Genomic DNA, 27,538 nt, shown 5'->3' with positions numbered 1-27,538 from the left:
AAGTGGAAAAAAGAACGTTTTCATCAATTGTTGGTAATCCAGAATTTGTCTGTGTATGGTTGCCTCAGTAAACAACCTCCCTTTTGACTGACGTCTGTTCTTATTACTGCCGATAATGTTCTGGTTGAATTAAACACCCCGTGAAGCGATGTCCAAATGATATATAATTTCAGTGTATTTCCATAAGTTTAGTCAAAATGCTTTAAAGTAAAGAGCGCTGTCACAGAAATAATGGACTTCTTCAGAGACTGAAGATGCTGACTGTGCTGCACAGTGTAAGACGATGTCCAGAATGTAAACAGGCTTTCCCTGATATAGGATTTATTCCTGAAAAACATAAATACTCTAACCCTCACTACATTTAAAACCCTTGAGTGTAGGCTAAACTACCAGAAATTTTACACAGAAGAGAAAATGATCTAATGTGAAAATACTTAATTTGCTACTAATTTTTATGTTGCACAGATCAAGAACTAAATGATCACTTAGCCCACAGAATTGTATTTTTTATTTTTTTCCCCCCCCATATCTTCAGGAGAAAAAAATAAACATTTCCACCCGGTAATAACCCACAGTCTGTATCAGATGTGGATAAATACACTTTAGTATGAAATAGTGTTTAGATTGTTCCCCTAAAGGATTCGTGCACTGTGGGTTTTTTTTCTTATCTGACAGAAGTATAATGGTGTTTCCCTGAGAGACTCCCGGGAAGTAGAACGTGTTCACCTGCACCCAGGGTTTAATGGGGAAGACTGTGAGCGTGAGAGGCCGTGTGCAGCGGGGGCAGGAGAATTAGATAAAACAGCGTGTCAGTGAGCGTTACAAAGGCCAGCAGATATACAGCCGCGTGGACATCAATCACCCAGCTCCACCAAGCCTGCAGTGAAAGTTCAAACATCACTTAAAAGTTGTCCCCTTAGGTGCAACACATAGTGGTTTTAATTTGAACATGTTATGCTACTGCAGCCAAGTACATCTATTAAAGATGAGACCTTGGCAAGAGTTCTGTGCTGGCAGACGTGTATATTTTTCTCTCATCTCGAGGATAAATGAAAGCTGCTTACTTACAGTGAGAGGTGAAAACATCTGAAATGCTCATGAAAGGGATAGAAGTGTCTATTATAGCAAACAAATATATAAAAAAACACATTGAGGGAAAAAAAATAAGAGTGCGGTTCCTGGTTTAGCTGCAGTGATCTTAAATCTTACAGATTTCACAATATTTCTCTATTTCTGAATTTGTTTTTAAGACATTTTGACTTTTATGTAAGATCTTCGTCAGATTACAGCGCTTTACGTTGGAGGGGGTTTATTCGAAATGACTGAGAGTGGAAGGGAAGGGAAGTGTGTTATTCTGCAGATGAATTGTTGAATGTATTAAGGATGGGCATCGCAGTGTTTTGTGGCCAACAGCGCAGAGTCGAGGACAGCTGGTGTCACCCAGGGAGGACTGAAGAGCAGCAATCTGTTGGCCAGTGAACCTTGCGTGCCCTCCTTGCGCTGGCGTCCTCTCCACAGCGCGGAGGAGAGTGATGGGACCCGGTGAGGTTTAGGGGGAATCGGCCAAAGGGGTGGGCAGCCATAATGAAGGCAGAGCTTTATGGCCGTTCTGTGGCGATGCTCTCACGCTGTGGCTCCAGCAGTGCCAGCCACTCATTATGAGGGAGTGGAGCACAGCCTGAAAACAGCACGCAGTTGTGTTTAATTGTGACTGATACTGATGCAGCCTCGTCCCATCAGTTCCTCTTGATTGCACTCAGAGGTTATGCAGGGCCTCGAGTCCCCGCTTGAAGTTTTGCTCATCTGGTTGATGTGCTTTTATGCGTTGCGTGGTTGTAAAGTCGCTTCTTACTCTCCTTCTCCTTCTTCTTTATATTGTCTCATTAACAACTTCATCCAGAGCTGTTTGATGAATCCTGATGCGTCCAAAGCCGGTCTTAAGAGATGAGGTGGATAACTGCTTTGGCTGTAAAGGACACAGTCGTACATGTTTCCCGATAACTCCTGTCTCACTCCCCCCCCCCCCCTCCCTGTCGGAGCAATACCGCGCGGCCCATCAGTCATGTAACAGGTGAAATGAGCCGACGGCGGAGAAAAATTATGGCGCGGCACAAAATTGTTGCTGCAATTAAAGGCAGATCCCTCTAATGCAACAATTTTTATGCAGCTCTCATATGGAAAATTAGTGTAATTCAGCCAGGTTTCAGTGATGCTGAAGACCGGCCTCAGTCCCTTGAGGCTGACTGCACAGATATGTCTGTCAGGGGGGGAAATTTCAGTGAGACTCTGGAAATGAAGCAGCACTAACGTCCTCCTCCTCCTACTCGGCTGTGCTCACACTCATCGCTGTGTTTGTATTCTCTTTATTATCAGGACCTGGGGAGTACAGATGGTCCCCCGCGGAACTGGAAGGGCATCGGCATTGCTATGGTGGTGATCCTGGCTGTTATGTCTCTGGTCATCCTCTCTGTCATCCTCCTCACGCCTGGTAAGAACATGGAAAAAGAGAGGGAAAGGACAAAGAGGGTATGAGAAGCCGGAGGGAAGTAAAAGCACCAAAGCAGAGAAGCGTTGTGATGTGGGGGACGAAAGGAGCAGTTTGACACTGCAGGAGATATCCTGTCATATTCCGAGAGATATGTCACATGTGAGAGTGGAATGCTTTCTGGTTTAGATGAAAATATTGATTTACCTGTCATGTCTGCAGGGTATGTGAAGCTCCAACCAGCTGCCGCTTAGCTTAGCTTAGCACGAAGAACAGGAACACAGAAATATCGCAAACCCGATTCGTTCCAGAAGCAACTAAACCTCCTCACTCCCTGTAAGCCACACTGCTTCGCTTTAAATTTTGTTTAGAATGAGCAAAATAAATGTAAATTCGTCATTTCAACATGTTATAAAGTCCACATCTGGATGGTTTCTTTCCTCTGATCAGTTGCCAGGCAACCAGGGTAGAATCCAGGAAGTGGCTGCTCCCAGTTGCAGAATCGTCTCTTTGAGATCGTAAAAGCCACTAAAACAGTGACTTCTTAGTCGTGCAATTTTGTTTTTAGGACTGATTAAACAAACGAGGAATAATGTGGTCATTTGTGAGATGTAGCGGTGCTGGATGGTGGATTTTGTTATTGTTGTTGAGCCTGGCTAGCCGTTTCCTCCTGCTTTTAATTCAGCTGACAGTTACGAGGAAGCAACATTTTAGTCTAATAGTCCTTTTAATCTTAAGCATCTCGCCCTAAATCTTTATTTTGCCATGTACAGTGTATTTATCTTCTTGAACTACTTTGCAATGGAGATTTCCTGCGCAAAGAAGCCATTAAATTTTTATTTTCTCTCCTATCTAATCTATTAAATACTATGTTTGTGACAGGGAGAACTGGTTGACACAACAGGAATGGACTCGGAGCAGCAGGACGTATACCATTTATGACATTACATCTCACCACCTGTCTCCTATGCATGCTTTATTCATACGAGGCTCGCGAACACACCGCATCAGCAGTGTGCAGAAGCCAGGCTGCAGCATGGACGGTCCATCCCAGGGATAAAGAGGATGAAAGTTGCACTACGGACAAAATAGAGCCACAGTTAACAAACATGTACTTCAAATATGCAAATATTCACACAAAAAAGTTGATTCTTCTGTAGGGTCAGTCCAGTAAGTGTTAATCTATGCTCTAGCTTTTCTTAAATAGATATTATTAAGACTGCCAGGCTTCAGCAGCGACTGGGAGATCATGCAGTATGCAGCGGTGCTGGAGGAACCAGAACATGAATTGGAGATGATTTGGCTCATGTTTTCCTTTTTCTTCTGAAAAGAAAAACTTTGTTATTATTAGCATGAATTTACAACGAAAAGGGTATTAGCTACGCATAAAAAAAAAAAAAAATTCACATTGGAGGTGTTATAAAGCCAGAAGAGCAAGGAAGGAATGCGCCGGCCTTGACTTGCTCCATTAGTTTTGAAAACGCTAATGGAACCCTTCAGGTTTACTTTTTAACTTTATTCTTGGAATTTGTGGGGTTTTTTTACAATTTTGAGCCCAATGAATTTAAAAGATCATCCACTTGTTAGACTTTTCTCTCAGCTTTCTTTACACGAATACCTGAAGGAATGTGTGTATTTCACCCTCCTCTTTGTTGTCTTGTAAAGTGAAGAATTGCAGTTTTCCAAATGCTGAACTGAGTGAACAATCATTCTCCAAATACAGCGAATGCCATAGACTATCAGCTAATGCCAAGAAAAAAAAAAAGAAGCGTTGGCCAAACAGAATAAAAATCCCAGCATGCTGCATGTCTGTAAACAAATGAAAAGTTTCTGCTGATCCAGGGAACTTTGTGTCTCTGCCTTTGAAGATGAGACACACTTGCTGCTCCGCTCCCATCTCACCATGGAGGACCTGGAAAGTGAAGATTTCAAAGTTCATGACCCCAGTGTGGCGTGGCTGAACGGTAAGGGTCCGCGCTGTCATCCAGAAGCATGATCCTGATGGACGGATTGACGTCACCTGAAACTGAAGCGGCTGACTCTGACTTTGCGGGTTCAGATCCTCCGTCTAATAACTCTGAACCGTCTCCGCTCCTCTCAGAGAACGAAGTGGCTCTGCGCACCCGAGAGGGACACGTCCTGTCATTCAGCCTCACCAACAACCTAACGAGCACCCTTCTGGACAATAGCTCCCTGGTGAGTAACTGCAAACACAAGGCGTGACGAATGCGTTTGGGTATTGATTGACTCATATCCGCAGATCGAATGTGGAGGGGAGGCAGGGAAGCGGCTCCACATCGCACCAGTTCAGACCAAAAAAAGACCTCTCAGAGTGACAGTACGGGCTCATTTTCCCCCTCCGCTCTGGCTGCTGTGTGAGCCCTCAACATGTGCCTTCAAAGAGAATTTCCCAAGCAAGGGCATCATTCTGAACACCGCCTCTGCGCGACACTGACAGACTTATATGGGTCATCGCCGAGGAGCTTAAAGCAGGGTTCTGTTGTCAGGTTGAGAAGTCTCTCCTTGGCGTTGTGATACAGTTTATCATCTCAGCTACCATTTCCAATTACAGAAAACTGTATTTTTTTATTTTTTTTTTTTTGCGTGCATACAAAATAACACATGGGAGTTCCCTGGTTTGAAATCCAGAGGCAGTTTTTTGCTAAATATAGTCTCAGCCTTTCATATCAGAAATCACTGTTTTCAGCAAGTGTGGGAGAAACTTCACGACTGTAAGACATCATTAAATATTCAAGAGCGCTATGTTATTATTTTTAATGCATCATGTTACACTCAAAATATGAAGTGTTTTATTTGTAAAAATACATAAAATTGTTAATTATTAAAATGCTGAATGTAAAAATATTTCTGCTCCATTGTTACGTCTTTATAAAGTAGCCACATTACGAAGTTTATTGACTATATCAGGTGAATAAACAAACAAATACAAGACACTTAACTGACCTAGACTGTAATTTTTTAATCAGTGAGAGGATAACGGGATAAAAAATGCCCTAGGACTGATCTTTGAGGGACTCCTAAGATTAGAAATCATTGAAAAAAAAATGGCATTAATGGAACTTCAGTCTCCTTCAATGTATCAAATGTATTATACTGTACAAAAATTCTGTCTGTCCAAAACTAATTATTGTTTGTTACACTGAATGTTTGAAATGAGGCTTTGTTTAGAGTCTCAATCAATGAGATCACCTGAATACACAAACGTTATTGAAAGTGATTTTTAAAGCCTGAACCTTAGACTGGAGGTTAGAAAAGTGAGTTTTTAACTGGAGGTTCACTGGTTTGAATACTGTTACCCCCAGGAATCTGCTGGAATATGCATCAAGTATCACCCTTGATGTGAAACATCACCGCCACGTTGACGGTGTAGAAGGAAGCAGATAGAACACAGCATCAAAATACACTGTGACATAATATTCTGAGAGTTTTTATGAGCCACTGGGAAACTGTAGCGAAGGCTTTAATGAGTACAGATGCTTTATCTGCAGAGACATGATTAGAGAGGAAATGCTGGTTGACCATTATATCGGCACTCGTTGTTTTTGCATATTTCAGCCAGGAAGCAGTATTTAGTATTGTGTTGTGTTGATGAACCTCTGAAGGGACGTCGACAGCTTCACGGCTTCCATATCAGACTGCTGCCTTCTCGCTCCAGGTTGTCGTCTAACGTTGCGTTTTCTCTGCAGGATCTGACCGCCACTAAATTCCAGGTGTCTGCAGACAAGAGGTTTGTCCTGTTGGCGTACGACATCCGACCGGTGAGTTGTCGTCTCTCCGATTGTTCCCGAAAAAGAAAACTAGCAGAAAATATCTAGGCCCATAAATTATCCACGGATATCAAAGACAGGCCATTATGTCTCACAACCCGAAACATGTCTGGCGGGCCACTGGTGGCTGCAAAACATTGGTGACACACATCCTGATCAGAGACTCAAGGAAACAACAGCGGGAGGGAGCAAGAACATGAAGGAGGAGGAGGAGGAGGGATTTGTGTGTGTGTGTGTGTGTGTGTGTGTGTGTGTGTGTGTGTGTGTGTGTGTGTGTGTGTGTGTGTGAGCTCATTTCTGCTACTGCAGCAGTCTTCGGCTCCATAACACCACCCGCCAAATGGCTGGGTTAACATATGAGGAGTTGAATATTTAAACTGGCTGATGGCAGAAAGTGCAAGACGTTGAGGAAAGCAAAGAATGAGTTATCACTGTGAAGTGGGGAGTGAAAAGGTGCAAAAACGGCAGGGGGCGGGGGGGGGGGGGGTATCAATGAGATGAAGAGGTAAAGTTGGAGCTGCAGTAATGAAATCGCCCCTCGCTCGTTCAGCGGGGAATTTTAATGAGGAACTGAGGAGAATCGCGGTCGCAGGTGCTTTCAGATAAGCTTCGGGGCTGAGAATCGCAGATTGACTCCTGATTTTTTACTTTATCGCCGAACGGCTCGGCTTCTCCACCCATCTCATCTCACTCTGTAAACACATCGTTAATAAACAGTTGACTTGTGTCCTCAAAGGGAAGGCAAGCCGTGTAATGTGCAAGTAATCGGCGAAGAAGGAAAGAAACGGAGGTCCTCTGCACATTTTCCACGCATTTTTTGGAGGAATATTAAAACTGATTTTTCTCCTTTTACGTGCTCTCATTTGTTTGCTCTCTCAGACTCCTCCATCTCTCTGGGTTTCATTGAAACCTGCTTGTGCTCTAATCACTGCGTATCATATTTTCTGTGTGTGTGTGTGTGTGTGTGCGTGCGTGCGTGTGTGTGTGGGGGGGGAACGAGTGAGCCTGTTGCTGTGTTACGGCGCTCGTCACAAACCCAGCGCATCCATTCTAACTGAATTATTGAGCAGTTAGCATGTAGTCAATCAGTTCCCAGATATCTCTGTGGAGAGAGGGCTCGGATCTACGACCGGGTCCGCAGGTTGCTTTGGCTGAATTTATACCGCGCCATTAGCATACTTCCTTTGATATCAGCACGGATTGTCTGGTCTCATCTGTATGCCTGGAGTGTGTGCACACTCGAGGAAATCAGAGGCAGCAGGCACGCCACCTGGAATCACTTGTTTATTTAGAAATGGGTATTCGAGCGCGGGTACGGCTGGCGTTGGCGTGCGTCGGGGGTTATTCTCCGTCACCCCCCCCCTCCCGTCTTTGTTGCTGCCTCCATCTCCCTCTTGCTTCATCTTCCTCACTCTCACTCACTTTTTTCTGTCTATCTCTGGGGGGATTTATGCTGACTGAAGCAGTTTGCGCCAGGCACCGGCTTTGCTGTTGAGAAGAGGAGCAGCACTCTGCTGAGAGTGGCAGAGAATGATAGAGAAAAACAGAGAGCCAGTGGGGGAGAGACACTCACGGCAGAGCGGGCTGAAAAATGGGATATGCACCGTTTGCCCTCAGATACACTGCCCAGTTGAAATCAATCAGAATGATTATCAAAGAATGTCAGAGATCCTGGAAGGAGAGAGCTGCAGTGGAGAGAAATGGATGAGCCGGCTATGTGTAAAGTTAAAAGGTTTCCCTGGATTTTGTATTAGCTCTGGAGGCTTTTGGGGATGCTTGGTGCTTGGTGGTTGAAAATAAATGGATTTTGATAAGACGGTGTACATGGAAGTGAGTTAGGGATTCTGCCTCGTAGGAACAAGAGAAAGCAGATATCCTCCGGGAAATAGCTTTCCTTTAATGCCTGTTTGACTTAAGCAAGATTTTTTTTTTTTTTTAATTTGTTTGAGTGTTTATTTGCATGAAAAAACCAGAGGAATAAGGATGACTGACGTGATTTTAAACAAGTGGTAATAAAATAGGTCAGCAGAGGTGAGCGTTTCCGATCGGCGAGCGGATGCAAACGAGCGAGCGGCTGGTGAGACGGTGTAGTTTAGGGACAAACAAAAACGCCAGGGGAGTTGTGTCTGCACTCTGCAGCAAACGCTGATGGGTGTTTGTATCAAAGGCGGCGCATTGTGGGGCTGCTTAGAAATGCTTGTGAGGCTGGAACAATGTTGAGACGGGAGGATGCTCTTATCTCTGCACCGTGCATTCAGCACCGTACAAAAGATCCCAATATCTGGGCTCCGGCTAAGGGTGTTGTAATCTTCACACACATCCTCTTCCACATTATTCCACACTATCTTCTTCCAGGGTGTTTAATCTGTGCATTGTAAACCCCCCCATCCCCATTTCCCCACCCGTGGCAGTATGGAGGGGGTGGGTGGGTAGTTAAAAAAAAAAAAAAAAAAAAGGAGGGAGTGACAAGCAGAGCGATCTGGAGGATTTATGATATGATACTGGCAGCTATTAGAATTCACTCTGCCTCTCCAAGACAGACGCTCTGTTCAACACACAGACAGACACAAACATGTACATATACAATCACACAGCAGTGTGAGGAATCTGCCAACACCTTCATAAAATTAAATTACAAGTCCAAGCATCGGGTTTCCAAACAAATCATAAACAATTGACTCGACATAGAGTTGATGGCAGTGCTGGTTAACAATTTGGCCCTAAAAATTGATATTTCCTTTAACTTTCAGTCTTCAAAAACTCATAATGAATGAAACATTTAATACGAGCCATCCAGTGTCAGACTGTAAACCCTTTACTGCTAGCTTGGGCCACCTTGCATGTCCTGGTCGTCAAAATGAGTTCACACATGTCAAAGAAAATCATTTTATAGGCCATTATAGAATCCGGAGCAGAGCTGGGAAACTGGCCTGCTCTCTGCTGGTGAGAATGGCCTCATCTGACAGCGTGCAATATCTGGTTTATATTCCAGATCACACAATTACTGGGAGGAGTTTATGCTGAGGCATTTCCTCAGCTGACTCGCCACAACTTTTATCTGCTTTATTATAACATTCTTTGCTCTGTTGCACTTCAGACATTGGATTTGTGTCCCATTATCTCCCATACTGCATTTTTCTTTTCTTTTCATTTGCAAAATCCAGATATCTTTGCACCAATAATTCAATATGGTAGATAACTTCCTCCACGAGCACATTGTTTCAACACCACGGTATTACATTTCATTTCATCTTGTTGCGGCTCGGCGCTCTGTTCAGTCATACCATGGTGACCGTGAACAAATGAATTTGAAACGATACCATTCCCAGCTGGTTATCCTCTTGTAAACACACCTAATGTGCGTAAAGACTTAATTCAGACACATCTATCCGCACGTGATGCCACTTATAGTGTTGTTCTTTGCTGATCACCTGCAAAATCCACACAAACTGAAAGAGCAATCTATTTGCGTGACCGTATAATTTGGCACACTTGATGAAAGATCGCAGTAAATCACTCCCTCGGTTTTCAATATGCTGCCGAGGCTTAGACTCTCAGCTTTAAACAAGAGTGCAGCTAACAACTCAACTGCACATTGTCAAGGTAATAATGTTGCTATATGTTTGCATTTTATTTGTTAAAGATGAAAATATTACTGGCATTTCAGTTGTTTTGTTAGTCGTTTCACTCTATGTGTTTGTTATGTCTATATGCAACATTTTCCTTGCCTCTATTCAAAGAGCATAATGAAAAAAACAACACAGAAGCCATTTGAATACAGTGAATAAAATGGACAGAATCTATTTATATTGGAGATTTTACAAAGATTTATCCAGCTATTTTCTCATATTCCAAATTTTTCAAAAGCTTGTAAACTCTTTGGTTCATAACTATTGAAAATCTGCTGATCTACTCATGTACTATTTGTGTAATGTGCATTTTTATTGTTTGATAGTATAATGGCATGTCATAATGCTTTACTCATACTCGAAGACGTTTCAACCTATTTTACTGCCATAAATATTGGGAAATATTTTTAAACATTTTATGATTTTATACAGTTCATCGTCAGATGTTGCATTTTTACGTAATTTTACATGCTATGCCAGTTTTCCGTTGATTTAGGTTGTAAACATAAGCAGCTTCACTTTGCCTTGATTTGTATGCAGATTGTCTTTTGCGTTCATTTCTTTTTTTTGTCTTTCTCCTTTTGCTCACTTTGTAATTCTCTGTTTGACAAATTCATCTCTCCTTCTTCCTGTTCGTGCTGCTGCTTGATGCTGGTTTAGTGTACACCCCTCTGCCCCTCACGCTGAGACTTTACACTGCAATCAGATCTTGATGTCATTTAGTCAGCCGGAGAACGTGCCTCCGCTCTTTTATCCCCGCAGCTTTACCTCTGTGTCACTCCATCCATACATTTCCCCAACAACGAACGAACAACAGCGAGGAAAAATCCAATTTCACTGCTAAGTGTGCTGTGTAGAGGATGTGACATTTAATTTCTGTAGGGACTGGTTTTCCGGGTGGCTGAGGGGGGCCTTCAGAGGCCAGTGGGCAAATACGCCTCTTTAATCCCTTTACTTGAAAAAAAAAAAAACAAAAACAAAAGAGAGAATGGTAGAAATCAATATATTACCTAGAATTCATCAGGTAATGCTTCGATCAATTCCTCTTCAGTGGCACATGTGCGCACGCTCATTGATTGGGCTCTCTTAGTCTTCTTCAGCATGTTAATTTAATTATTCAGATCTGCTGACGCTTGTGTCGGGGTTGCGACACAGTTGCCAGCTACAATAAAGCTCAGTGGGAAGGATATTAGCCGTAATGATGGCGTTTAATAGGAATGTCTGTACTTTACTGCTGCAGATTATGTCCTTAGACCTGTCTCTTTTACTCAGTCTCAAAAGTCCAACTTTCGGTTATTCACTAGTGATCAGAGTAATGATGTAATGTAGACGAAATTACTGCCAGTGGTTTAATGACTCGAATATATAAATCCAATCTATGGTGCTACGATGTGATCGGATGGATAACAAAGAAAGTGATTTTGAACTGATGCTCATTGACAATGAGCCCCACAAACAGCATGAGGCACTTTGAGGGCTGAAGAATCACATTAAAAAAAAATACCTCAGTCCAGTAAATAATAATTGTGGGATTGCTGACTACTTAGCTGCCTAATTTTGCAGAATAATAGTGCTGTGCTGCTGCGTTTTGTCTCCAGCAATAAGCCACTTGATGCAGTGCTTTGCAGCGACTTCAGAAGGTTTCAGGAAGGCAAACACGGCTCCTCGTTGCTTATTGCTCCATTGCAAGGTTGACCTCGGCGGCGTCCCTCATAACATTTGTGTCATTTTTATTTAACTTTACACACGTGTGTGTGTGTGTAGGAGCATGAGTGAGCACTGAAACGTGTGTGTGTGCGCGCGTGTGTGTGTTTTCATCTCTGTGCAGCACAGCTGTGTGCATGTTATCCTCTACCTCTTTCAGGTGTTCTCTCAGTCCTTCACAGCCTCCTATGCTATCTACAATGTGGCTAATGGGTAGGTGGACTCGTGAATGCTAATGCATGGGCTGCACTGGGCATGAGCGTGACAGATGCAAGCAGACCTGCAGATTGAGAAACTTCCTCCCAAAGTGTGTGTCATTCGAATCAGAGCGCCATGTTTCTGTTGGACATGCATTCATTCGTCAGTGTTTTCTTGCAGGCTCCGTGTGGAAGGTTTGTACTGTGCCTCACTGCCTGAGATTCATGTTCAGCATTATCAGTGGAAACAACTCTGTGGTGGCTGTGGATTATCCCTGGAACGTGAAATTAGTGATTCTGAAAGGGATTTTAGGAAAAACCTGCAGTGTTGCTCATTGCCTGAGTATGCCTTGCAGAGGAGGGAAGTGTTTGCCTACCCCAAGGATAAAATACTGTGTGGCTAAAAATACGGAGAGAAAGACGAAAAATGTTGCATTCTTGCATGAACCAGCTCCATTCTCTGTTTCATTTCCTTCTCTGCATCTTGCTCTTTTCGTCCTCGCAGTGCCGTAGCTCTCTGCGGCGCGGGGCGTGGACGGACATCAGAGGGACGGCTGTCCCTAATGAATGCTTAAGTCTGGCTTTCTGTGTGTGTTCCAGGGACCTGCAGGAGCTTAACCCTCCCGATGGTGACAAGGCAGTGCTGCAGTACGCTTCTTGGGGGCCTCAGGGGAACCAGCTGGTAAGTGAGGCACTTTCTGCTAATCTATGTGGTGTCCGTCCAACCAGTCATCCATCCATGATACATCCATCAGGGCTGCAGTCGATCCCAGGTGACGTGAAAGTCAAGGTACAGCCTGGACATGTCACCAGTCAGACACACACACACACACACACACACACACACACACACACACACACACACACACACACACACACACACATATACACGCCCTCCTCGTCCTACAACCAGGCCACATTCTGTTAGTTGACGTCTTACTCCTGCCCTCTGGTCACCACTGCACTTCACCCAATAGCAAATGGGAATTTCTTTAATTCACTTTATTGATTTTATTCTAATTAACTGGTTGTTTTTTATTAATGCATATTCTTTATTAATCCCTTGGGGAAATTCTTGTAACATGTACCCACATGATTCCTTGATTCATTAAATCAATGACCATTGACTGGAGGCATGTAGGACAGCTGAAAATTTATTGTTCATTTGAGATGAATCAATTGGTCTAAGTGGTTTTAACCGAATATCCAGAGAGAGAGGCAGCAGTGCGAACCGCTGCACTACCTCACGGCTCCTCGTGGAGTCATCAGTTTAACCTTTAATCAAGCCAAATTATTACAATTGGCACTTAAAACTTATCTCAAAGAGTGTAGCAGTAGGACTGGTCGATATTTCACATATATCCAGTGATAAACAAATCCAGTAGACATAATTTGGAATAAATTTCATTTAATTTTATGAAAGTTGCATTAAACTTTGGTTATTTTCAAATATTTCAAAAGGTCACCAAAATGAAAGCATAAAAGATTTTGAGATGTCCATTATTAATTTCGAGGGTTTGAGATATTTCAATCTGCCGTATATCGGGTTAATCTCTCGATATGAAGTGAAGATTTTCTCACCCTTTATCATCAATAATGGTGCAGTCTACCCATTATTGCATTTGATATCATTTGCATCTCGATAACATCGGTGCTGTTGTGTAATTACAAGCTGAACTTCAGCTCCAGTGGCCGTGTTGCTATAATGGGGCTGTTTTACAATCACAATATAATTCATCTACTTTCCCTGTAATATAATTGGCCGCTGCAGCTGTGTCAGTGTTCATCTGCTCCGTATTAACTGGCAAATAAAAGATAAACTGGCTCTCACCGGTGTGTGTGTGTGTGTGTGTGTGTGTGTGTGTGTGTGTGTGTATGTGTGTGTGTGTGTGTTGGCCAGTGATTCATTCATTCTTGGACAGCATCCTCTGTTTGAATCGGGCAGCCAGCTCTGAAGTCTGCAACCTTCCTGTCTTTGATAATGGCCTCTTGCTGTCTGTGTGGGCTGCTGTGCCAGGTCTATGTGTTCGAGGGCGACATCTACTACAGGCCCAGTGTGAGCAGCAGACCTCTGCGCCTCACGGCCACAGAGCCGGAGGAGAACGTAGTGAACGGACTCTCCGACTGGACCTATGAAGGTGGGACGTGCTTCCAGCTTCACGCTTTTCTGCAGCAGTCATGAAAAGCAGATTTGTTCTTTGAGTGTGACAACAAAGTGAATTGTGGTCTCTTTTTTTTTTGTAAACAGAGGAGATTCTCTTGGCTTATCCTGCACACTGGTGGTCTTTGGACGGTGCCCGGCTTGCTTATCTCAGCATCAACAACTCTGCCACGCCTGTGATGGAAATACCCCACTTCCTAGGCGGCCTCTACCCCTCCAATGTGCTCTTCCCCTACCCCAAGGTACAAACAGCCGCCACTCATATGAGCACAGTGTTAATGTGAAGATGATGGGATGCTTACTGCCTCACTCGCCTTGTTATATTGGACTTTAGTGTTGTGAAAGGAAAGAATTTCCACACCACAATTTATTATTAATCAGTCACAGTTTGGTCCCACTGGACCTTCAGCTGATAGATGTTATTCAGCTTTTTCCAGTCTCCACAAATGTGGGACAGCCTTCTCCTGAGGGAATATCCCTCCCTGATGAACTACGGTGTTTATTTTTTGTCACATTATACTCACACATTATAAAATGTAACATCCATTCTTCTGTTGTTACTTTAACGGCGTCAGTGTGGCAGGGTCCAGAGCAGACTCCTGCTGGCTGCGGCTGAATCGGGTTGGCTGTCCATTGAGGGCTAACACAGAGAGACAGAGTCTGACACACACACACACACACACACACACACACTAAAGCAAATTACCAATTTAGAGTCTCGAGTTATTTGAAAGAAACCAGAGTAGTCTGAGAAAACCCTTGTTGCACAGCAGAAGGAACACGCCCTCATGGGTAATTATTTACTGTCTCAAGAACACGATTAAAGAAGAACATCGTAACACAGGCAGTTTTAGAGAATTATAGTTTTAAAAGGTATCCACAGGAATTCAAACTACAGACTTCCTGTCTCTTCGTGTTCACCATGTAACCATCCTGAAATGTGAGTGACAGTCTGGCGTGTTTGAGGTCAAAGACGTGCGCTGCTGTTAGCTCTTTTATGGTTTCCGTTTATGAAGCTGCGATTCCTTCTTTTCGCGGTTTTATGGGGGAAATGTCCTCCCCGCACAGGCTAACTGACAACCCACAAGGACAGATCCATCTATTAGCAGGCCATCAAACCGGACAGAACAGCCTTCCGCGCGCTGCTGTGAGCGCGCACGAGCCTCACTGCAAACATTTACTAGTGGTAAAACTTCAGACGACCTAAAATCCAGCAGTGATTTTAAACTGTTCAGCAGATTCCAGAGGAGGATTAAAGTGAAAATCAATAGTTTAGCGAATGCTGACCTGCGAATAGTGTTCCACGAAAAGACCAAAACATTCATTTATCATAACGGGAATATCTGTAAGCTGAGAGAGACTTCAGAGAGGATACGGACACGTTCAGCTGTAGCGAGTTTTTAATGATTTTCCATTTAACATGACGTTTTTTCATCTTTTATAAACGCCAGTATACATCGAGTAACCCGTCGTAACAAATGGCTGCCTTGTTATAGGATTGTGTTTTGTTCAAAATCTGAAACTAAAATCTCTGTTTTACAAAAGCAGTCAGATCGCTAATTTCATGTTAATTTAGGGCTTTGTCGAAGCCTCCTCAGCAGCCGTTACAGCTGTCCAAATTGCCCAAATCCAAGTTTGCAAAGCCTGTAGAGATTTACTGAGAGAAGAATCAGAGCTTCTGTGACTGCCGGAGGGGTTTCTGCAAATACCACTGAATGCCAATTTATGATTAAATCTGCAAAACATCGTAGTGTTTAAAAATTAAAGCATGAATGCATTCTGGAGTTAATAAGTCTCTAAAAACCTTGTAATCAAATGAGACCATATTCGACACACAGAATTATTTTTCTCCTACTTGATGAACTTAATCAAAATGAAGGGTTTTTTTTTTTGTTTTTAATACTCAGACCCAGCAAGACTTGGCTCAGCTTATAAAGAGCAGACATACAAATCGAGGGGATGGACACTGGTTTATTGAAAATTCCCAACTGAGGACAGTTTTGAAGGGTATTTAAGCCTTTTTTAACTGAGTTTGAGGTGAAAAAAAAATTATAAATACAAAAAGATTGAAATGTAATCAGATTCATTTAACAACAAAAAACAGCTGTTGACCAAAGTGCTGTGGAGTTATAAAAAGCAATGATTTCAATAGTGATACAACAGCAAAAAGCAACTCTTACTGAGCTAAAAGTCAGTGGAAGGAGAAGAGAGTCTCAGAATATGATGTGGAGACGTCCTGACATGCAGACGTTTCAAAGACTGACAGTTCGGACAGCAAAACCTCAAATCCATTCAGTCTTTACATCTCGATGTTGGTAGAAGATGTTGGTCAGCAGACGTACGCGACCTCAGAGGCGACATAAGGTCGTGGTGGGTCAAACAGATTCAACAGAGAACTGTGAAGAGATTTAAAACGAAACAGTAAGAAAATCTAAACCAATCCTGTGAGTGAAAGGAGGCCCGGACCGCAGTGACGTGCTCTCGCTTGAGTTTTCCAGTTAAAAGACGAGCTGCCGCATTTTGAAGCTGCTGTAAACATGAGAGAGGAGCGGCAGCGTCGAGAGCACTGCAGCAGACCAGGCTGAGAGCAGTAAAGCCACAGTTTTACCTCTCAAAAATCATGAAAAGATTTAATAAAAAAGAAGCAAAAGACTTCACCTTGAAAGTCCTTTGCAGATGAAAATAGTTGCTATTTAAGGATTTATCCACTGGAGGACCGCCATCCATCAAAACAAAGGAAAGTGTGAAACTGACCAAAATCACATTTGGTGCACAATTTATGTGTTTATATTTCTCACTTGTTTACCATGAGGAGTTTAAGTTATCCATATTATACTTGTGAGAACGACGGTCCTATGCCGTAATCTGTTATTTTCACTGCATAATACAGATCTACTATCAGAGTGTCCATAAATTCTAGAAACACTGCCGGCGTACATTCAAGTAAAGCAGAGACGTCAAGCCTTACATCTGGAGAGTGAAAGTTACATTATACATTCTGAGGGCGGCACTTGTAATCTCTCTGTTTAAGTTGGTTTTTTCTCCCATTTTGATTATTGGACTGACTCAGGAATTCTATAATACAGTAAAAGATTGATGTGGTTATTGAGACTGATAGGCCATAAGAAGCATTATCACAGTCTGCCAGTGAGAGGATTTTTTGCTTCGAAAGAGAAAATCAAATAGGAAGGTCGCACTCGGTGTATAATTCACCACTTTCTCTTGTCAACAATAATTATTTGATCTTTCACAGGCTGGATCAAGTATCCCATCAGCCAGTCTGTTTGTGGTGAATCTGTATGGTCCAGCTCACACTCTGGAGATGATTCCTCCGGACTCCCTCAGGGCCAGGTAAAGGACGCTCCGCATGGCTCTGCCCGTCACCGACGACACTGTCAGTCTATCAAGAGCATATCTTGAGTTGTGAGTTGAGAAGTGAGACAGTTTGTGGACGGCTGCAGCCACCATGGTGTGACCACAGACAGCCTGAGATGATTTTCTGTCAGTGTGAGAAGTCACACCGCGCGGTGTGACTGCAGCCACAAGCTACCGCCACCAACGGCCAAGAGAAGATGAGGCGACAGTTCAATCAACACTAAACAGAAGTTTGCAGATTCTTGCGGAAGTTAACGCAGGGCCCAGTCTGCCTGAACCAAACACACACTTCACATTGTTCAGAGATGACTTACATCCTTCTTCGACACCTTTTTGTCTCGTTGAGGGTCACAGATGAAGACGGGATTCATCCTGGACAGTCTCCTGATCGTTTCAGGGCGGAAATCGCAGCACCCAGAGAAAATACACACGACCTCTACACACATTGCAGTTGTCCAATTCAGCCACATTGTGCAGTCAAAGATACCGTTGAACCCAATTTGATGAAATCTACTTTTCCCGGCGTAGCGGTTCATGAACCTATTAGAGAGCACAGACCTAACATATATCTGTGAATGTAAAGACTGAATGAACCTTGAAGATTTCAGCCATCGCCTGCCAGTATTCATCAGACATATCTAAATTCTTCTCCGCTTAGTTTTTTTTTTTTTTTTTTTTACGTTCTTTTGCATTCCTCTCCCCCACTGTTTTTCCCGTGTATCATTTGCTGCATCGCCTCTTCAGAGACAGCTACATCTCCATGGTGACTTGGATCAGCAGCACCCGGCTCGCAGTCCGCTGGCTGAATCGTGCCCAGAACCAATCAGTGGTGTGTGTGTGCGAGGCCACCACAGGGGCGTGCTCAGAGGTGAGCGGTCATCAGTTGTTCCACATTAGTAATCTGAACCGCCGCGGCTGCAGTATACAGCTTTAATAGAATTTTTGCTTCATTTACACAGTGTTGGGAGTTGGGATTGATTTCTTTAAGCTTTCAAACCTCTGCTGGCTGAATTAATATTTAAGGTCATTTGCTACATGAGAGGAATTTTCAGTGATGCACTGCAGAATTCTATTCCTGATGGCTTTCTGTTAATCCTGTCTGATTCCTGCTTGGCATTATTATTTTTTTAAATAAATGATGAAAGTGTAAAGCCTGTGTAATGTCATTTGTATCCACTTTAATACTTTATAAATGAGGTGATCATCTTCTGCAATTTGACTCCACAGAAACACAAAATGGCACTGGACATCTTACAGAACCAACGACAAGTACGCGTCGGTTCCATCTTATAGAGTCTGATTTCACCAGTTTATCACTGCTGCCTCTGTTTTGACTCCGCACTGTCCTTTGACAGGACGTGCCGCTGTTTTCCGGAGACGGCTCGGTGTTTTACACGATCCTGCCGGCTAAGCAAGGAGCTCGTGGAGAATTTCGCCACATCGCTGGCCTCACAGCCCAGGTGTGTTCACTTATTCTTCATCATGCGTTCGTCTTCTGTTCCCATGCTGTCCACCAAAGGTTTGTAGGGAGCTGGAGATGAAAGATTTCTGGTTCACACCGAGAGGAAATGTAACATCAAGACTCTGTCTAATCGAACCTGACTAAACATGTTCGGGCAGGTTAGAAAGCAGATGGCTCAAAGTCAAATCTGGGTGTTTTTTTTTTCACTGTGCTTGCCTCCACTGTGTAGTACTTGCTGCTGCGTCCATCTGTCCTTTTTACCCGCTTTATCCAGCTCTGCGCTACAGGAGGACGGAGCATGTCGATACATGCTGGACAGGTCGCCAGTTAATCACAACAAGAACGACAGAGAAGCAGTGATGCACACATTTACACTGAAGGATAATGTAAAAGGTCAATAATTAACATTCTGGGCTCCAGTAGGAAACAGAGATAAACCCACACCTCCCCTGGAATCAAACCCAGACCTGGTGGTTGTGAGGCTAACTGCTACGCCACTGTGCAGCCCCGGCTCCATCCTTCAGCTCCAGCAGATTTATGGCAGAAGCGGCTCCTCATATTTCAGTGGCGGTTCGGTGGGAGGCACGTAAACCGTGTGTGATTGCCGATCTCAGCACTGACGATAAAGTGTGTTCCTCTCACAATTTCCTCCACGTCTCTGATTAGCGCAGCTATTTAATTGCGTTTATTTTCTGCCTGACTATGCAAGCTCTCGCTCAAAACTCCATCTTTACGCCAGTTGTTCCGTGAATTTATTCTCTGTCCTGTGGTGTTCAGTATTTGACAGAATTCACTTTCATTTTTATTTGAACAGTTTATTCAGCCCGAGCTGAGTAATTGAGGAATATTTAATATTGCTTTGTTCTTCCTTTCTAGCATAAACCTGCAGTGGGGGAGTTGGGGCTGGGTGGTGCTGGCTGGATGGAGTTGTGCCTGTTTATCTTTTTCTCTTTTCAAATGAGGCATTAAAGGCAGACTGTGGGTAGTCGAAAACCAAACCTTTGGCTCATGAGTGCTATTGCTTTAGATGTGTCTCTGTGCATCTCTGATTTCAATTCCGACATCAAAAAGAACATATTAATGAAACATTTCCTCCTGTATTCTCATCAGTGTCTTTATGTGGTTTAACTTTATGAACCTATCTTCTTTTCTTTATTTCCTTGTCAGTGGCTGACACACACTTGCAGTGCGGCTGCACCTATTTTTACTCTGCATATGTGACTGCTTCTATATTGCTCCTCATCTCCCTCTCTCTGTGTAACGCAGCCCGCCATCCCCTCTGTACCCCCTCGCTTCCTGACATCGGGGAGCTGGGACGTCACCGTGCTCTGCGCCCTGGACGAGAAGTCTGGGAAGATGTATGTGTGAGAGCCGGAGTGTGTGGAGCGCGGTTAAATCACGCTTTATCAGCTCTCAGCGCCTTACTATGAACACACAAGTGACAGCGGGGGTGGAGTCGAATATTGGCCATCGTTATAATGATCATCTCTCGCTGCGAGCGGAGAGTAAATTCTCCACGTGTCGACTGTTTGAGAGCAAATTCTCTTATTAGGTCGAACCGCACAGTCAGTGATTGATACGCTCATGACTGCAGTGGAAAAATAGTATTTAAAATAGAGCGTGTAGCGCTGGGTGAAGTAGCTCTGAGCCTGGCTTCGCCTGTAGCCATTGGATCTAAGCACAAAGATTTATTTACACTTGACGAGAGCAGATTATTGCTTAAATCTGTCTTCATCCTGCTGGGGGCAGAAAGCCCACACCGGCTGATTGAGTGAGGTGTGAGCGTCACAAGCAAACAACCAAAGTCAATTGTAAATCTTGTCAGCGGTTGTTGGTCTCAGATCCCCTGAGTTAGTGCCGTAATTTACCTGCAGAGAAATAATTCACTGGTACAGCCTTGTGTTTACATGGATCCTTGATTGGTGCTGTGTAGCATACGGAGCAGACTGACGCCGCGTTACAGAATAGGCCCGATGCAAAGGCTGCTTTTATTAACATGCTGAAATATGTAAATACGTGTAGATAAATTCTTGTCATGAATATTTGATGTTCAGAATAATTAGGATGAAGTTAAACCGTGATCTGCCGCTCCTTCAGTGTTCCAACTGATTTTCTGTGCATGTGGTCCATCTTCCTCTTCATCAGCTACTTCCTGAGTACAGAGGAGTCCAGACACAGCAGACACCTGTACAGGTATGCCGCCGCTCGGCTAATCTCTGGGCTTATCGCTGTTTCTAGACAAAGGGGACCTCAGTGGGTGATTTGGGGGTTTTCAAAGTAATGTATGGAACATATCTGAATAATAACATCACAGCTGATCATACACAAAACTACCACAAAGAAATGCAAAACAACTCTAATGAAGTAAAAAATGATGAAAAGAAACCGCAAAGAAAGAAAAAAGACGACAGAGATACACAACAGAATGCAAGAAGGATGCTATAGGACAACATAAAGGCAAAGAATTACCATAAAGAATTGCAAAACAAATACAAAGAACGTAAAAACAAGGACAAACAGATTCAAACCTTCCAATAAGACAGAAAAAAATGTTATTTTATCACAGAAACCTTGCAACAACACAAAAACCTACAAAGAAGATATGATTAACGACAAATCATTCTCAAAGAATGTAAAAAAAAAAATAGAGGTGGCAAACTGCTGTGACGCGAAACAACATGACGACAGAAAGGCATTGATCATGTATAAGAAAGACGCTAAAGCACAACACAGAGGCTCCACACAATCGCAAGGACATGAAATATAAAACACAATGAGAAGAAAAATGATGACAAAGAGTCTCCAGATCAGACTCAGAGTGAATCACAAAATCACAAAGAGTTGAAGAAAAATATTAGAGGCACACTAAGAATATGCTGCGAAACACAAAAACAATCATGAAGAAGGTGAAAATGACCACAGAGCAGCTTCAAAGACATACGACTCGATCATAGACTGGAACAGTTCCAACACAGGAAATATGCTAAAGAGGATAAAGGCACAAACAAACACAAACACATTTAATACACACACAAAGAAGTGGAAAAAAAAACTGCAGAGAGGAATGGATCAACCACAAAGAGTCAGAAAATCATCAAAGATAGATTCAAATTCATCACAGAAGGATGAGTAATATCAAAAAAGGATAGAAATTTATATAAAAAAAACAGAAAACAAAAATGAAAAAAAAAAGCTGTTGAAGAAAACAACCACAACGAGACAAATTCACCATCTGTAATGTACCGGATTGACTCACCGCACCATAGTGTGTTGTGAAGTGTTGTTACAAGCCTGGTGGCGACGCTTCTTGGTTTGTCTGCAAACTTCCTGTGAATATTCCTGCAGCACAATCTATCATCTCTATTGAGGCCATTCTAATTGTTTCTTCACTCTGGAATGTTTCAGATTCTTTTTAGTATGAACTGAAAATTATACATTTTGAAGTGAGTCGTTAACTGACCTGACCCGACTCCTGTACAGGTGTCCTACCTCCCCGTCAAGCCTGAAACTTAAAACTGACTTACACTCACATTCAGCTGATCCTTCATCCACCTCTCTGCTCCCGTGTCTTTTTATGAGCTTTCGTCGCTTTAGGGTTCTGCACATCACTCACTATTACGGACGAGAGGGAACGGCTTGTTTAAATTTGGGGCCGTGATTAATCCTGTATGAAATCTGTAAGCAATGGAGTGGAGAGGGACATTTAGAGACTCGACACTGCCTAACAGAGCAATCTGTATAACGACTTTTATGTCTAACCTTATTGAACCCCATTTGTTTCTGAAAAGTCAACTGCCTGGATCGTTTGTCTCCAGACGCTGACACTTTCCTTAATAATGTAGAAATCATTTGACTCTCTCCTGGAGCACACGATGCAGCTTGAGACTGTCCCATTATTTCAGCGTGTGGTCAATAACAGTGTCCTCTTGTTTCCTAGCGTGGACCTGGATGGAGTGTTTCAGCGCCAGTGCATCTCCTGTAATCTCATAGATGGATGTCGCTTCTTCAGAGCCGTGTTCAGCCCTAATCAGACCCACTTCACTCTCTACTGCTTGGGTAAAATAACACACACACACACACACACACACACACACACACATACTCAGGGACGTGCAGAGCTGCAGTGAACGTGAAGGCTTCATGCTGCTTAGCCACTTGGTTTTATAATGTTTGTCATTTGCAAAAATCCCCAGGCCCAGGAATCCCTAAAGTGACGGTTCACAGTACAAAGGACCCCTCCAGTGAGTTTTACATCTGCTTGTCTGACTAATGGAACAATAAGCTATACTGCACACACACACACACACACACACACACAGTCTGTCTGCAGTTTCTGCTGGCTGCCTGCAGAGAGCAACATATTCAAGCATACCAAAATGCAGATTGCTTAATGTCATGCTTGGGAACACTGCCCTCTGTCTGTGGGCTTAGTTGGAACAATTTGCATGCAGATGGTAAAGCTTCCCCACATAAACTGTTGGCGCACTGTGTCAGCATTAACGCGTAGAATGAAGAATATATGACGGTGGTGCTTTTACCTCTTGTAGGATACGTCTTGCTGGAGGATAACAGCCCTTTGTCTAAAGCTCTGGAGGACAAGAGGCTCCCTGAGACTCTGTTCAGGACACTCCCAGCAGACAACCATGGTGAGACCAACAAACTGTACTTTATTTTTTTTTTTTTCTAACCCAGTTATATTCAGACATATTTTGTGTTTTGATCAATCAAGAACTTGTGTTATCAGCAATAAAGAAGTGTCACAGCCCTGAAGAGACTGCTTTAGTTAAACATTATCTAAAGCAATAATTCAGTTTTCCAGTGGTTACATGATTAGTGGTGGAAGTCACATGTGCTCCAGACACAAGCGCTTAATGCATCATCGTCCCTTTTGCAATCCCTGTTTACTCCCCTCAGACCTGCACCTGAAACTATCTCTACCTCAGGGCTACGAGGCCAACCTGCACCCTCTCCTCATCATTGTGTAAGTGTCACGGCAAAGTCATGCTCAGTGACAGCCAGCACCATCTGTTTGACAACCTATGATCCCCAGCCTCTTTTTTTTACCCCGCCGAGCCCAGCAGCCGCGGCCCGGGTCTCTGATCTAGTCCGTCTTGTCCCCTCAGAGACGGCATTCCCGGCGGTCAGTCGGTGACAGAGGAATTCGCCCTGGACTGGCCTCAGGTGCTCTCCAGCATGCACAGTGTGGCCTTGGCCTGGGTGGACGGCAGGAGCGGGGTCGGCCGCGGGCAGAAGACCGCCGCCGTGGATCCGCGCAAGATCGGCTCGCTGAGAGTCAAAGATTACCTGGGAGTTGTTGAGTCAGTGCAGTTATGCAGCAAAATGAAACCATATCATTTAAATGTGACAATAAAGGAAGGTAATTGAAAAACTTAAGGGCTTTTATGATGTTTCCTCAGGTTGTTGATGCAGCTGCCTTACATTGATGATCGCCGAATGGCCCTCTACGGAAAGGTTAAAGCGCTTTAATGTTGGGAAATTTCACTCTTTGCAGCTGCAGCCATTGAATCAACTGGCAGCTTCAATGCTCTGCTGCGTCTTTTTGCAGGCATTTGGTGGATATCTAACTCTCAAGATGTTAGCAGCAACAGATAAGCTCTTTCAGTGCACAGCCGCCGTGGCACCGATAACTGACTTCAGGCTCTACAGTGAGTTCAGATCACGTCATTAAATATTGATAAAATGAGCCCATGGAAACTGTGCCAAAACGCAGAGGTAGGTAATGTAATAAAGCAAAAATTATTCTCTTTTTTTTCAGGTGCTGCGTTTTCGGAGCGGTATCTTGGCCTTCCGGCGAAGGAGGAGCACGCTTACTCGGTGAGGCTCCAACCTCTTCATTATTTATTACTGACACAGACGTGGGTTTGATGTGCTCACAGTGATTAAAGTGATGAATATATACACCCTATATACAAGATTATCACCCAGAATAAATGCAATGAAATGCAACAATCCAGCAATAAATCTTATTTCTGTGACGGTTTCCATGTTTTGTCTCTGTTGAAACTGTGTTATTGCTGCGTCGTTTCCACTTTATGACCATTTGGAGGTAGCAGTTTGTGGAGCTTGTCCAATTATTTTGTCTTCTTTTTTTTGCCTGCTACATTAATGCAGTAACTGCAAATTACAGCCCCCAAGATGATAATAAATGAATGTTTTGGTGCATCAGTCTACGTTTACTGATGAATCTACTGTGACAAAATAATAAAAAACACCTCTCGTTACAAAACAATACAATTAAACAGCACGTCCCATCTGGGCTTTCACATAAAATTGATTGAAGTTCTTCTGGATTTTGTAAGAAAAGGTGTAATCTTGAAGGAAAGGTTTACTGAATTGGTTTTGTCAAATAATGTTAATTTTCATACCATCTATCCAGTAAATCTTAGGTGTCAAATTTTGCCCGTGGGGCAAAACCGGCCTGCCAGACGATCCATTCTGCAGCGAGAAATGACAAAGTGAAAGAAGGAACACAGTAAATTGGATTTGTCAGTAAAATGCACTGTTTTTTATTTTTTTCTTGACGCACTGGGGATCACTTACTTACTGCTATCAAAGTAACAGACCTGGACAGAGAGTCTGGAGTGTCTTGTCTCCAATTCAAAACTTCCTTGTCAGTGAAATGGCGAAAAAAAAAAAAAAAACGCCATCCAAACTGTGTTTCAATAGATATTTTCCTCTAAAGTACTCATACATCTTTGCAGTAAAAAAAACAAAACAACAACAACAAAAAAAGACTAAGTTTCATTATTAAAGGGTTATATCAATCCAGCCCACTAAAGATCACATTCGGCTGTATGTGGCTGCTAAACTTTAATGAGTTTTACTCCTCAGCTGTAAAATATGATTTGCTTTCAGACTGCCTCGGTGCTGGAAGAAGTTAATAAGCTGAAGGACGAGAACTTTCTGATCCTTCATGGAACTGCAGACGGTGAGTTAGACATCTATTCACATTCGATCGTTGAATTTCTTTCATCTTTCATAATTCATGTTTGTGTATCGGTGTGTGTGTGCCACCAAAGCGAGGGTACACTTCCAGCACAGCGCGGAGCTCCTGAGCCGGCTCGTGAAGGTGGAGGCCAACTATTCTCTGCAGCTGTATCCCGATGAGGGCCACGTCTTGAGAGAGCCCCGCAGTGTGCAGCACTTCCAGCGGACTGTGGTGAACTACCTCCAAACCTGCTTGAAGCACAGCGCCCTACTCGATCTGGAAGAGGATGACGAGGAGGAAGACGACTGAGCCCTCGAGCATTCTTCCTCTTCTTTCGGAAAGACTGTCTTTCGGGACTGTACGCCATTACCTTGGGTTTGATTTCCAGGCACAAGAGCACAGGAGAGGGGACCAAACATGTCAGATCACCTCCTACACAACTGGAAAAGTTTATGTACTGTATAACGTGTTGCACACAATTAATTCTGCTGTTCAGTTGTATATTTGGAGTCCTGTTTGTTTACACAATTCAACTGAGATGTTCACAAGAAGGCTACAGATTCCTTGAAAAGTTTACAAAGCGTTTATAACATGCATGTCGTAATGGCTGCATGATGTGGGTTACTTTTAATTGCATTTTGTGTGTTTTTCAGGTTGTGATCTTGCCCACAAGGGTTAATTGTGCACATTCAGCCAACAGATGGGAACACACTTGCAGACTTTCAAAGTACTTTTTTCATGCAATGGGAAAACGCAGTCTTACATAGATAATGATTTCATACAATGCTTGACGTTTTCATACAGGTTACTGAATAAACCAGCGATAGTATCAACTTCAGAATGACACAGATAACATTTTAACAAAATCAAGCACGGCTCTGGTAAAAGAGATCTGGATTTAACCTTATCTCCAGGACATCACGCAAACTATCTCCATCAGTTAAAGGCCTGTGCATACCCTGCCACTGTAAAAAATGAGTTGTTTTTAGTTATTTTATAGTGTGTTTCCAGCTTGTATAAGGTTAAATGAAGCATATGGATCATTCTAAATGTGTCAAATACATTTTGTGAACTTTATCCTCTGGTTCTATTTGCATTATGTGATTAGGAATGAGTATGCAACTAAGAATATTAACATCAAGCTCAAAATCAAGAACGATGACAATAACATCTGTACAGGCATCTGTATACTGTATTCGGACATACAGTATGTTTTTGTTTTGATACATCTTGGCATTTTAACTTTTTCTTGTGTATTTAAGAAATAAATTATTTCTTTGAACAAACAAGTGAGAATGTGTGTTTTGATTCTCATAAAGCAGGCTGAACTGAAAATAGAACCAATCATCAATTTCCCTAAACATTTTTTTCTAAATGAAGTTCATACTCTTTGCTTATCTCCCCCCCCCCCCCCCCAATTTAATTGTAATAGAAAAAACTTGTTTGAAATGAATCTTTAACTCATACGGAGCCCCTAAAGGGACATCAAAAAAATTATTTTTTTAAGGGAGTTGTACGTGTTCACGTAAAGCTTTTACGTGCTCACGTAGAACTTTTACGTGCTCGCGTAAAGTTGTTTACGTGAGCACGTAGAACTTTTACGTGCTCACGTAGAGTTGTTTACGTGAGCACGTAGAACTTTTACGCGCTCGCGTAAAGTTGTTTACGTGAGCACTTATAACTTTTAAGGGAGCACGTAAAACTCAGCTCCCGTCCGTACGCTCCCGTCCGCGCAGATTCCTCCGGGGACATCTGCGCACAGCATTGGGTGTACACCGGTCGCACCTA

General features: G+C 43.1%; 1 protein-coding gene across 1 annotated transcript in view; it reads left to right on the top strand.

Moving 5' to 3' along the window:
* LOC115408916 (inactive dipeptidyl peptidase 10) overlaps window positions 1-27,036 on the top strand; it is a 31,252-nt gene extending 4,216 nt beyond the window's left edge. The window contains exons 2-25 of the mRNA XM_030119884.1: window positions 2,374-2,488; window positions 4,354-4,449; window positions 4,587-4,681; window positions 6,193-6,264; window positions 11,767-11,819; window positions 12,404-12,485; window positions 13,821-13,941; window positions 14,052-14,206; window positions 17,218-17,315; window positions 18,084-18,207; window positions 18,567-18,608; window positions 18,695-18,799; window positions 20,068-20,159; window positions 20,947-20,994; window positions 22,739-22,857; window positions 22,995-23,042; window positions 23,349-23,447; window positions 23,716-23,782; window positions 23,925-24,119; window positions 24,219-24,273; window positions 24,368-24,467; window positions 24,578-24,636; window positions 25,678-25,750; window positions 25,842-27,036. Coding sequence (XP_029975744.1) covers window positions 2,374-2,488; window positions 4,354-4,449; window positions 4,587-4,681; window positions 6,193-6,264; window positions 11,767-11,819; window positions 12,404-12,485; window positions 13,821-13,941; window positions 14,052-14,206; window positions 17,218-17,315; window positions 18,084-18,207; window positions 18,567-18,608; window positions 18,695-18,799; window positions 20,068-20,159; window positions 20,947-20,994; window positions 22,739-22,857; window positions 22,995-23,042; window positions 23,349-23,447; window positions 23,716-23,782; window positions 23,925-24,119; window positions 24,219-24,273; window positions 24,368-24,467; window positions 24,578-24,636; window positions 25,678-25,750; window positions 25,842-26,059 — 2,331 coding nt within the window. The 3' untranslated portion in view covers window positions 26,060-27,036. The remainder of the gene's footprint in view (window positions 1-2,373; window positions 2,489-4,353; window positions 4,450-4,586; window positions 4,682-6,192; window positions 6,265-11,766; window positions 11,820-12,403; window positions 12,486-13,820; window positions 13,942-14,051; window positions 14,207-17,217; window positions 17,316-18,083; window positions 18,208-18,566; window positions 18,609-18,694; window positions 18,800-20,067; window positions 20,160-20,946; window positions 20,995-22,738; window positions 22,858-22,994; window positions 23,043-23,348; window positions 23,448-23,715; window positions 23,783-23,924; window positions 24,120-24,218; window positions 24,274-24,367; window positions 24,468-24,577; window positions 24,637-25,677; window positions 25,751-25,841) is intronic.
* The last annotated feature ends 502 nt before the right edge of the window (window positions 27,037-27,538 follow it).

The sequence above is a fragment of the Salarias fasciatus genome, chromosome 20 (assembly GCF_902148845.1).
Source record: "Salarias fasciatus chromosome 20, fSalaFa1.1, whole genome shotgun sequence".
NCBI lineage: Eukaryota > Metazoa > Chordata > Actinopteri > Blenniiformes > Blenniidae > Salarias > Salarias fasciatus.
Note: the sequence above shows the minus strand (reverse complement) of the source record. Positions and strands in the feature narration are given on the sequence as shown.